The sequence below is a fragment of the Salvelinus sp. IW2-2015 genome, linkage group LG30 (assembly GCF_002910315.2).
Source record: "Salvelinus sp. IW2-2015 linkage group LG30, ASM291031v2, whole genome shotgun sequence".
Taxonomy (NCBI): Eukaryota; Metazoa; Chordata; class Actinopteri; order Salmoniformes; family Salmonidae; genus Salvelinus; species Salvelinus sp. IW2-2015.
Genome location: NC_036869.1, coordinates 8,218,858 through 8,232,039, shown reverse-complemented (window position 1 = coordinate 8,232,039; position 13,182 = coordinate 8,218,858). Strand labels below are relative to the sequence as shown.

Below are 13,182 nucleotides of genomic sequence, written 5' to 3'. Positions count from 1 at the left end.
AGTTTTGGGTATCGTACTACAGTGTACATCATCTTTCAACACCTACGCTATACTGAGAATAATACTAAATCCTTTCAGTTGGAAAAGCAAAGGAGATGCTCAGATTCAATGTGGAAAAGACTTTAGTTGGCGTGTGTTGTTCTTGGCATGGAGGGTTGTAATGACAACATTACCCTTCCTGCAGAACGAAGCTGCTCCCGAAGGGATCAAGGTAGAAGGTTCATTCAAGATCAGAAGTTACACGGTGCAGAGGTATTCCACAACAACAGGCTTTCGCCTTTACCGTACCTTCCCTTCACACTGTAATGCAGAACAGTGGAGCATCATTGAAATGGAATTAGACACAATTACGTTAGCTGTCTACATTTGATTACATGTCATATCAATGGGTATACAAAATGTAATACATGTTAAGTGTGTGATCTACTCTGTCAAAGAATGCTTTAAAAATGTTGTTTTTTAATTGTGAGTTTCTTTTAGATTATGTTCATGGGTTGTCTATGTTCGTGTCCTTTGTGTACATTTGTTTATTCGTTCATGTAGGAATTCATTTGTCTTGTAATTGTTGCCTCTGCAGGGTCAAATCCATCACACTTTTTAGACAGGTCTCTGATCACTCCAGCTGGACATTTGGCTAAGCTTCACTATAAATCCTCATGAATACATTCCTCATTCTAATTTATTCTCCAACAGCTCTGACCGACATTCCTGATGAGAACCGTCTATGTGTTCTACTTTGATCAGGCGATGTCATATACAAACAGCTAAATCAGACAGTCAGCTAATAAAAGAAACAGAGAGAGAAAGCAGGGTTCTGGAGTCTGATGAAATCTGACCACAACTGAACACAAATCCACTTTGTCTGTGATTCTGAGGGAGCTGTAAAGCCACAAATCAGTTAAATCCAAACTTGCAGTTATTGTATAACCAGCTGGTCCTGTACTTTAGGAGGCTACGGTTCTGCCTCGGCCAAAACCAGCTGGTCCTGTACTGTAAGAGGCTACGGCTCTGCCACGGCCAAAACCAGCTGGTCCTGTACTGTAAGAGGCTACGGCTCTGCCACGGGCAAAAACAGCTGGTCCTGTACTTTAGGAGGCTACGGTTCTGCCTCGGCCAAAACCAGCTGGTCCTGTACTGTAAGAGGCTACGGCTCTGCCACAGCCAAAACCAGCTGGTCCTGTACTTTAGGAGGCTACGGTTCTGCCTCGGCCAAAATCAGCTGGTCCTGTACTTTAAGAGGCTACGGCTCTGCCACGGACAAAACCAGCTGGTCCTGTACTTTAGGAGGCTACGGTTCTGCCTCAGCCTAAACCAGCTGGTCCTGTACTTTAGGAGGCTACGGTTCTGCCTCGGCCAAAACCAGCTGGTCCTGTACTTTAGGAGGCTACGGTTCTGCCTCAGCCTAAACCAGGTGGTCCTGTACTGTAGGAGGATACGGCTCTGCCACAGCTAAAACCAGCTGGTTCTGTACTGTAAGAGGCTACGGCTCTGCCACGGCCAAATCGGCACTCTAAAACACAAATTAGAATGCACACTCATACAGAAGGCAAAGAAACGCTAGGTCTACATATGGTTTTAAATTACATGAACATGTTTTTTTTACATACCAATTGTGCAATATTGTGAGAATGTTCAAGAACCGGACAATGACAAAAAAAAAATTGATTGATCCGTTTTATTCACTTAAGAAACCATTATGTCCCAGATTTATATGTAATAAAAGTATACATTTTTCACAAAAAAATTCAACTTTTAAGACTCTTAGTGGAAGCAAAATGTAAAACCAATGGAGATGTTTACTAATATGCATCATTCAGATATGTTGTAAGTAAATCAGCATAGTAGAACTCACGGTAATAGCCTACTATTCAATTAAATTCCACATTTTTACTTAAAGCTAATTGCATGATTTTTGTATTCCAAACTGAGTAAATACAGTAGAATTTTATCTTTGACAGTTCAAAAATCCAAGCCATTCTATCAAGGCACGTGTGGAATGTTCACAATAATATACAATTTTATTCCCAATTTACAGTCTTATGAGCTTGAGGATTTGCTCACAAGCATATCATTTGTTGTTTTATTTCACACATCCAGTTGTTAATTCTATGCTCCTTCCATTCCTTCTTCTTCTTGCTTACCTTGACTTCTTTCTTCCTTCACTCCTTTGCTAATCAACAAACACCTTCAGTCAGAAAACCTGTTTGTTGCTGGTTCCTGAGAGAAAAGGCCTAGGTGTTCATTCCACTCCTAAGAGCATATTGAGTACGTAAGCCTAGGTGTTCTTTCTGAGTTCTGAGTCTAATCTCAACATACTGTATGTAATGCTGTACCTGTAAATGCAACATGATCTCATCAACTCACTGCATTTTTAGACGTTTGTTCAAATGGCCGCAAACTTAACCTTTGACCTCTGCGTGGCATATGTGGCAGGTCAGGGTCATAAGTGAGCGTGCTCTGAGCTCTGGTCACTGTCGTGACTGTCCTCGTTACCAGGGGAACCAGTGGAGTGGTGTAGTCCTCCCACCATACCAGAGTACTCTGAGGGTAACAGAGTTCCCTTCTTCACGTTGACCAGTTCTTTCTCTCGGGCCGCTGCCCCCTGTTGACCTCCTTTAACACGTTTCCACTTCATCCTTCTGTTCTGGAACCACACCTTTACCTGGAGGAGAAGAGAACAATTAGTTTACAGGGAAATAGTGTGGGAATTATACGACGTGGGGGGGGTCCACCTCAAAACCTGGAGGGCGACAGTGACTGCTAATTTCGTCTCTTTCCTTTGGTGTCTGATTTAGACACTCCTAGGAGGAATGAAAACCTGCAGATGCTGTGGCCCTCAAGGACTGGAATTTGACACTTGGGTTGTTTTCAGGAGGGCTGGGGGATCATAGCCCTTCTCAGTAACAAGGGCAATATTAGCCAAGGTTTTAGAAAATGTATTTAGTGTAATAATAACCACATGAAGAACATTTCAATAACTTTGAAGTACACAAAGTGTTCATGCATTGTTGTGAGCGAGTGGAGATGGGGTGTATATTGTGTGTGAGGTTCTGAGGTAACTCGATGCCATTGTTGGTTCGTGGCGTTCTGGAGACTGAGTTCTTGGTATGAAGGCCCATCAGTAAAACTCTTCCCTCCCGTTCCCCCTCAGTTAAACCCTAGCGTCCCCCTGTGCGTCAGGAAACCCAATGTCCTGAATCTGTTGGTGTGAACCCTTTTCTATCAGTGTGTGTGACAGAGATTTACAGCCTCAGTGAAACAGACCTCTGTCTGAGCAGAGCATGTGCGCACGCACGGCCACGCTGGCACGACACACACACACACACCCACACACACACACACACACACACACACAACACACACACACACACACACACACCACACACACACACACACACACACACACACAAACACACACACCCACACAAGTGTGCAACCCAGCTCCCCACCTCTCTTTTCACACACACACACACACTCCCCCACCCTCCCACACACACACAAACACAAGTGTGCAACCCAGCTCCCCACCTCTCTTTTAACACACACACACACACTCCTACCGACACACCATACCCCCCTCGCACACACTCTCTAGCTCCCCACCTCCCTCTTCACACGGTAAATCTTATGTAAACCCTGAGAGACACATCGCTACCAGAGCTGGCAGCCGAGTGCTAAATCATTATCTACTAGATCATTACATCGCACACCACTTGAGTCTTGGTTCCGCCATTGTAGACGACGGGGTACTTTGAGTCGTTTTGACCCACTGTGTACGATGTAGGTTGCACAGGGTGACACTGAACCCTGGGTAGGGTTTAGGTAGCACTCACTGACAGTGAGGCAGTTATTGTTGGCTTCGTGGTTAGTGTTGGCTGTCGTGGTTAGTGTTGGCTGTCGTGGTAGTGTTGGCTGTCGTGGTTAGTGTTGGCTGTCGTGGTTAGTGTGGTGTCGTGGTTTGTTGGCTGTCGTGGTTCGTGTTGGCTGTCGTGTTAGTGTTGCTATCGTGGTTAGTGTTGGTGTCGTGGTAGTGGGTTTGTGGTTAGTGTTGGCTGTCGTGGTTAGTGTGGCTCGTTAGTGTTGCTGTCGTGGTTCGTGTTGGCTGTCGTGGTTAGTGTTGGCTGTCGTGGTTCGTGTTGGCTTCTGTGGTTGCTATCGTGGTTGTGTTGGCTGTCGTGGTTAGTGTTGGCTGTCGTGGTTTGTGTGGCTGTCGTGGTTAGTGTTGGCTGTCGTGGTAGTGTTGGCTGTCGTGTGGTTCGTGTTGGCTGTCGTGGTTAGTGTTGGCGTGTCGTGGTTCGTGTTGGCTGTCGTGGTTAGTCTTGGCTGTCGTGGTTAGGTTGGCTGTCGTGGTTCTGTTGCGCTGGTTGTCTTGGCTGTCGTGGTTAGTGTTGGCTGTCGTGGTTAGTGTTGGCTGTTGTGGTTAGTGTTGGCTGTCGTGGTTAGTGTTGGCTGTCGTGTTAGTGTTGGCTGTTGTGGTTTGGCTGTCGTGGTTAGTGTTGGCTGTCGTGGTTAATGTTGGCTATCGTGGTTAGTGTTGGCTGTCGTGGTTCGTGTTGGCTGTCGTGGTTAGTGTTGGCTGTCGTGGTTAGTGTTGGCTGTCGTGGTTCGTGTTGCTGTCGTGGTGTTGTCTTGGCTGTCGTGGTTAGTGTTGGCTGTCGTGGTTAGTGTTGGCTGTTGTGGTTAGGTGTTGGCTGTCGTGGTTAGTGTTGGCTGTTGGGCGTCTTATTTTGACATGGCCAGGTATGTGCTGATGCATGGGTCACGTCCGCACACTGGCGGGGGCCCTGCCTCGGATCCTGTTCCTGACTCCACAGATCCTTCAGTATTTGCGTCTCTTCTTCGTGATGATTAAGCTGCTGCCTAAAACGGCCCGATCGGATCTCGGAACGAGCGAAGCTCCCTTCCCCATCCCCACTGACGACCCTTCACAGCCCTAACCCTCCTGTTGGCCCTCCCCCATGCCCACAAACTCCAACCCCCTCCTATACTCCAATACTTCCTTCATCCCCACCCCTCTCTTATCCACCTCCCTGAGCGACCTGCTTTCTCACAGGAGCCCAAAGCTCTCCTGGATTTATTTAGGCATTGTGGCCTGCCACTCACAGGGTAAACACGCATGTGTGGCTCATTTTCAAATAAACAGGTTTAGCATCGACCGCCTCATAAAACTTAGTCCTTCGTATGTTTTTGTTTTACATACACCACAACAACATAAATGCCACACAGACACACATATCCACGAAGCCGTACAAAATATTCTGCCAGCCTTGGGTGCAACTCTAATTTGGCAATCAGTAAGTTCTACCTAAGTTGTTGCACAACACACAGACACATATACACACACACACACACACACACACACACACACACACACTCGCAGGGTTCAGTGGCGAGACGAGATGAGGATTGGTGTCCACAAAGTTGTATAAACCTCTGCCACTGTATATGCCCTTGGGCTGAGGCCAGAATGTACACTCATTACTAGAAAGCTTTATAGAAGTTAATAGCAAGATCAGGGAGGTAGAAGCTGCACTGTAAGATAATAGCAGGAGGATGTTAGAGTGGGTTTAACATCCAAGATCAACCACACCACGCACACACGCACACACACAACACCACACACACACACACACCACACACACACACACACACACACACACACACACAGGACACAGACACAGACACAGACACAGACACAGACACAGACACAGACACAGACACAGACACAGACACAGACACACGCACAGACACAACGCACATCCAGATTTATAGGCCTTGCATTGGGAATGTGTGGAGAAGAGAGGACAGGAGAGGAGAGAGGAAGAGAGGAGAGGCAGCCAATATGAGTGGGAGTGATTGTGAAGGACAGGGCTCCTAGCTGGAAGGCCTAAGTCCTCAGTGGGTTGTTGCTTGGCTGCCTGGGCCTGGCCTTGAAATTCTGATTGGATTTATACAACAGATTATGATTTCCAAAAGCACTTATGGGTGTGGTGAGTGTGTAGGTTGGTTTGGTTAAACGCATCACTACCAACAGATTTATGCAGACCAACTTTTTAGATCAAGGCAGATTAGACATTAAAAATATATATTTTGATTAAAAGTTTGTTTCTTTTCATCCTGGCCCCAGTTTAATCCTACATACTGGACTAAACAACACTTTCAATAGAGATTCTCCCTTCTGCATACTGTGCGGGAATCCGTCCCTTAATGTCAGTGTACTTCCTATTAGTGTCTGAAGGGAATCACAGAAACATCTGGTGTCTGACACATGCCATGAGACAGTCCGTGCACACACACAGACAGACCAGCAGTGCTGGCAACACGCACGCACGCACGCACGCACGCACGCACGCACGCACGCACACACACACACACACACACACACACACACACACACACATTCAGCACAGATATATCAAAAAGCCTCGGTGGTTTTGGTTTGGAAGCGATTAGATTCAGAACATTAGCATGACAAGCGTTTGGTAATGTCAAAACATACAGGGTTTTCATCCTGAGGCCTGTGCAGTTTTTAATAGAATCCCTAACAACTGCTGTTAGCTGACATTTCCGTGTGAGTCTTTGAATACATGAGTCTGTGAGTTCTTAGGGTAATTACAGAATCAGTCCTCCAACCGTGATTCCTTCAGATATTTTGTTTACAGAAAATTTCCTGATTTATTTGATCATCAAAGGGAGAAATTAACTGCATAATGTTTTGTCATTAGATGATAAGCCAATATTATGACTAATTAACTTGTTACCCAACAGGTAAGATACTTTTTATTTTATTTACCACTTTTCACTTTTTTTTTAATATGCAAATGTTTATAGATGTTATTGCTTCCACACAACAACTTGTCTTTCTGCACACAACGTACTTGTCTTTCTGTGAGGTCGAGGTTGACTGCTATCTCGTATCGCCTCAGTCTCGTCAGGTAGTTGTGGTGCGCAAACTCTGACTCCAGTTCCCGGATCTGTTCCTTGGTGAACGCCGTCCTCTCCTTCCTGGGCTTGCTGTTCACGTCAGACTTATAGCTCCCGTCCTGGGAATCTGAAATTAAAAACAGAACTTTTTCCAGACACTGTTGAGTCGCCAAAAAAGAAAGGAGAGGAAAAGGGTGAAAAAAAGAAGGGATTGTGTGATAAACTGCAGGGCTGAAATGCAAAATGAAAGCAAAACAATTAGAGGTGCCAATCACCTTTTATTATGGGGATATTGTTCATGCACACTTTATAGTGTCTTACTGGAGGAGGGGGAAGCTGCATGAGAGGTGGCAGGCAGGGAGTTCTCTACAGTCTCAGAGCCCAGCTCCCTCCGACAACTACCCTGTGTTCTTTCTCTGAAACAAACTCACTCATCCTCACCCGCTTCTTGCAGCATAGAAAGAAACAGACTGACATCACTCAAATATTATTACGTTGTAACACTTTCTTACTGTATGTGAAAATTCCACAAATCAATTTTCTATAGCCTCATTTCCTTTAAACCTAGGCATCATTTGTTTAACTAGAAAGTTGGTGGAATTGTCTCTGCCTCTCTCCAGTACTTTATCACCTGTTCTAAGAAGTTTCATCCTAAAAGAGGGCTAATATTTGAGGCTAGCCAACTCGATACTGTAGCTCTATTGTTCTAAGACAAAAGTGATTCCAAGAGTTCATCTCTGGTGGACCGGAGGGAAGGTTAAGCTGAGGTCAGTCAGGTGTGGGGTAATGTGAAGCTGTAATGCATGTGGTAATGTCTGATGTAATAATGCATGTGATAGTGTCTAGTTAATGTCCCTTGTAACTAAGGGGGAAATAAGCCCCGTCATTTTTAACCAAACACTGATGAGCTGGAAGGTATTCTTTCTTTTATGAAAAATGTAAGTTAAGCTATTGAATTTGGCCATCCTACTCGTGCCCCAAAGTTGAGGTGCATGCTGCCTCTGCTATGTGGGGTGTGGTAGCGTGATAACGTGATGTGGTAATGTGGGACGGTAATGTAGGGTGTGAACCTCCCACCTATCACCTGGCAGACTGAACAATAGACCAATAGATACATAGATCAGCCTAGCACCACCCACGGGCCTAGACATCAAATGGAACATGGCCGGAAATCTTACACCGGCCCACTCTACATACAGGCTGAAGCATTTCAGCAGATGCCACGGGTAAGAGTGTGTGGTGCGATTCATCGTATATTTGATTGAAGTTAAGTAGACTTCAGAAAGACTTTCCAGATTGTAATTTATTTTGGTCTAATTATCTGTATTTAATCCAGATTGCTCAATTGGATTCTGAAAAGCGTACATTAATCAAATCCTTTTCAAATGTTTTTTCATATAGATGTGGCTTCAAATTGGGTGAACCTCATTCAAATATCTCTTAACACTACACTTCATCAAAAGAGTTGAGCTGTAATTGACATGTTGTTCTCTAGTCCACGTCAAATAAAACCAGCTAACATTCTCTTAGTTCAACTGTAATTGTTGGACGTGTTGGATGTGCTGACAAATCAAATAGTGCCAGGAAAGAGTCTTTCTCTCTGCCACATCACACAGGCACATCCAGTCCCCTATATTCATGGCACTCAATTTATAAAAACAGAATATGGGACTAAGACATTTCTGGAAATAAAATCTTCAAACAAAAGATCTTTCACATGGTTTAGGTATTTTATTTTATTTGAAACAATTGTTTAATGGTTTATACCGTACAGTGTCTTGCAATTCTCCTTAAATATTCCTACAACATTAATCTACATTGCATCTTTAACTTTTGTTTAGCATTCTTTGTTATGTGTCAAGAAGGTGCATTTTACCATTATTTTACCATTTATTTCACCATTGCCACAGCATGTTACCTCATAAGACCGTTACCTCATCAGAAATAGGACCTCAAATAAAGCCCATGTTGCCTTTTGTAACGTGCAATGGAGGTTAAAATTAGGAAACGTGATTGGTGTTAGAGGTGCAGCTCCTGGGTAGTGCTTCACAGTTCTACTGGCTGTCAATTACAATTGCACCCTGGGGTAAAACTAACCTGAGAGATGGCAAATGGAAGTGGAAAGTTAACTACTGGGCACAACAGCACTTCTACCTGGTGAGTTTCCCTGCAGGGAGAACGATACAGATACAGACAGTAGGACCTGGCAGAGCCGTCCTGCTCATTCAAACAGGGCCCCTTCAATTTGATACATTTTTAGGATGAAAAAAGGCACAATACAGTATAACCTACAGAATGAATGCAAAGAGAATTTGGCCATCCTATCAGTGCCCCAATAAAATGTGTTGGTGCACGTCACCACTGGAAGCTGGTGTCAGTGAAATGGCTTCTGGATACAGAGAGCAGTGCTCTTGTCGTGACCCTACGCTGATGACCTGAATCAGCCCTTGTGTAGCCGCCAGGAAGTCCAGCCACTGTGCTAGTAACTTATTAAGGGCCTGACTTGTCTAGTCCCCAGCCCTGATATGGATGGAGCTTGCATTATTATGGTGACTGCTGATAATGAGGGCTACAGTCATATACAGCCATATTAGGTCTAGTGCGGTGCCCTGCATGACGTGTCCAACGCATTTAGCCATCGGCCATTTTGAGACTCCACCCGGGGTACAGATCAGTCTGTCCTTACAACCTTAGTGCTCTCAAAGGCAACATAGTCGTTGGGAGGACAGTGTGTAAAATGATCTATAATATCACTGACTTAGGTACACATTCCCACGTGCCACTAAATGGGCTCATCTGAAAATAGTTGTTTAACAAATGTGGAAATTGGACCTATATATACAGCTTTTTGTTACGTCACTAATGGACAAATACAGTTATATTCTATTCTATTTTCTTCCATTCCATTTCATTCTATCATCCATACTGTAGATGACCAACAGTGATTTCCAGAAGTGTTAAGGATTAATTCTCCACCCACATTATTATTATTATTAAGAGGCTGGTTTTTCACACAGCTGTTGCGGCTAATGCTATAGGTACGTACGTTCTACAGCCATAAATACTATGTAGGTTTAGGCCTATGAAAAAGCCCAGGTGTGCCCGTTGTAACAGTTTAAAAGGAGGCTTCACAGAAATCACACCTGTAGGCCATTAATACCCTGGAGGAAAATGTCACTGTTGATTATCCCTGGGGGCCTGAAGAGAGGGACAAATAAAATATTGGCTGTGCCAGGCTATAACCTATAAAATGAGGTTGAGGGGGTTGAGATTGAGGAATGTTAAAAGGCACTTTGATTCTAATGGAAATGGAAGATTGTCTCAGTTACTTTCTACCGGTTCAATCTATGTCAATATTGCAGCAAATGACAGAAGTAAATCAATTCCCTATTGCTTAACACTGAGAGAGGAAACCAAAGTATCTTAATATATGTTAAAACAAATGTAGACAGAAAGGTAATGGATCTAATGCTTCAAATAACAGAAGATGACTGCAAATCTGTAATGTATCACACTTGCTCATTTCTTCATATAAGATTGTCAATAGAATAGTATGACTATTGACCTTAGCATTTAGAAAGACAATTTAACCTTTTTATCAAGTCAAATGGTTTAATTGAATTGTGATTATCATTTTGCTTCCAAAAAACTTTTCCATAATAGGTATATTTATAAAAACATTAATTCATTAATTATCTCTTGTTTTACTGAAAATATAACTAAATGATGGTGTGAGAATAATTTGATTAATTGAATTCAGGTGAAATTAAGTACAAGATCATATTTTAAGTGTGCGGCCTTGCCGCCTAGTGTTTCACACATTAAGGCACTGTTTCTAAAAAAGCACTTGCCTGCATTTATTTTAAATATCAATAAAGTTAGCCTAATCCTACCCCGTTAAATTCTAGACAGTAATTACAGATATGAATGAACGTCAATACAGCATGGGAAACAGTAGAGATAAGACATAATCAAGATCAAATAAGATCTTTAAAGATCCTATAACACAAGGTCTTATAATACTGAAATGTGGGTATACATATCTTCCCATTAAGAGATGTTAGTACAGATAAATGTTCAATTACAGCTAACTGTAGTGCAATAGCTAGTAATTGAAATGAATGAATTACATTTGCAAGTAGACAATTAAGAAAACAAAATGATATCCAACATTGAACCATGAGCATCAAGCAGTCGGTAATCAAATGAGACATCAGTTTCAATCATCAGAACTAAGTCCGTTTCAAATAAACCTGTAGAAAAATGCAAATGACATACGGCCCTCAATTTGATCTGGACAACCACTGTAAAAACAAGGCCCAAATGCTAAAACAACAAGCCTACCTACTAGTCAGTAAGGATCAAACTTTGAATTGACTTTGAAACCAAAAAGTATGCACTGAACTCTTTGGTCATTGCACAACTTCTCATGAGGTTCTCGAATTTAGGAGCATTGACGCAGAAGACTACAGCGCTTCCAGTGATCATGAAAACATTAGCCAATTAGTTAAAATGCAAACGATTCATTTGTGTGTTTTATTACTGTATCACAAACTGTTCTCTCCTGTTTCAACATCTGTGGACTGTGGTTGCTTACACACAGATGGTGAAATCCCCAATATGAGAATAGACAAACCAAAAACTTCAAATCGTTATACTCCCTCGCTATGTGATGAAAACTCCTCAGTGAGTTTTGAAAGAAACAACCAAAACTTTGAGACTGAAGTCAAAGCTAAGAAAAGCATAGAGGAGAGAAGAGATTGATGTCCTTGTTGTCCTCATCTTACCTGAGCTGTGCAAATCATCTTTCCCTTTACTGTTCCGTCTCTGTTCAGTCTCGTCCGGGGACATCGTCTGTCGTCCAAAGTCCCCAGAGACACAGGATACACCTGTGGGGTCACTACTACCTCCCAGACTGGGGTTGGTGTTGGAGCCACACAGATTTGGGGTACCCCCACCACACCGTTCTGAGACTTGGCTGTCTGGGAGAGGCAGGCAGAGGCCATGCCTAGTGTTGGTTGAGGGCATCTGTGGAACGTGCCAGGGGGTCTGGTGGGTCTGGTGCTGTGGGTGGTGGGGGTGCTGCTGGTGCTGATGCGGGTGTCCTCCACGATGGTGGTGTTGCTGCCCTCCGTACACGCCCTCCTCCCCGGGTCCAGGGTACCCCCCACAGGGGGGTGAGGAGCCGGGCAGGTCAGGGTAGGATATGTGGTCAGAGCGTCCATGCAGCGCCAGCGGGGACTGGCTAAAGGCAGGGTGGGGGTGCAGACCCTGGGCCGGGGCGTGGGGGCTACGGAGGCACCCAAACAAGGAGTGATCCATCACAGTGATCCACAAGATCCACCCAAAAGACGAACCCCCCTAAGTCCACCAAACACACAACCACAAAAACTTCCAGGAACGACTAGAGTGACTAATTGAGACCACAAGACAGAGATGTTGCAGGACAGAGAGTAGAGCAGACTGAAGCCAGTTGAGGGAGGTGGGCGGACGCAGAGCCTCAAATCAGGGCTCTCCTCCACGGCTCTCTCACCTCTCACCTCCGTGCGCTCCCTGTTAGTTCCCAGGGAAAGCGATCGGAGGAGGCTGAAGGAAGGCAGAGATCGCAGCGTTGAAAGGAAGGGCCTCCGGTAATCCCGAGCATGCAGCCTGTTGCCAGGCACAGCGCGGGTAAACACTGACTCTGCTGAGCTGGAGCTCGGGTGTCAGGACACAGGGAGACGGTAGACGGAGAAGAGAGACGGAGGAGAGACGGCTGAGGCCAGAGTGGTTCCAGGGAGAAGGTGGTTCCAGGGAAGTTGGGAGAGAGAGTGAGAGGGAGGGAGGGTGGGAGGAGGCCAGGAGCGGGGATAATATATATATAGGACGTAACGTGAGAGGGAGGCCGGGTCACTGGTGCACTGACTCACTGCTAGGCTTCTGACCACATGCACACGATCTTCCTCCAAAACGCAACGCACAATAAATCTAAACCATTCCAACGGCCTGGCCTCCAGAAAAGTGGGCAATTTATTTTTGACCCACCCGACCCCCTCGACACGATTTCTGAGAAGTGCAGTGTTGCGTCAGACTTTAGGGGGTTGGATATGGGGGTTTGGGGGTTCAACACACCAACATTATCTGCTGTTTGTGTGTTTACTGCATATAGCAGCTGATGCGTTGCATTTAGGTGTATAGGTCGTTTGAAAATATGTTTACTGTATGTTGTATGTGCCCCAATATTGGACTCCATTCAGCATCTGATTGATTTGATAAACT

At 44.5% G+C, this 13,182-nt stretch overlaps 1 protein-coding gene across 1 annotated transcript; it reads right to left on the bottom strand.

The window, feature by feature from the left end:
• Nucleotides 1-1,993: 1,993 nt before the first annotated feature.
• meox2b (mesenchyme homeobox 2b) lies at nt 1,994-12,729 on the bottom strand. The gene is made up of 3 exons (XM_023974600.2): nt 11,712-12,729; nt 6,879-7,051; nt 1,994-2,662 (listed from the first exon to the last, which is right to left on the bottom strand). Exons 1-3 carry the CDS (start codon nt 12,244-12,246, stop codon nt 2,441-2,443), a joined length of 930 nt encoding a protein of 309 aa, XP_023830368.1. The 5' UTR covers nt 12,247-12,729; the 3' UTR covers nt 1,994-2,440.
• Nucleotides 12,730-13,182: the final 453 nt, after the last annotated feature.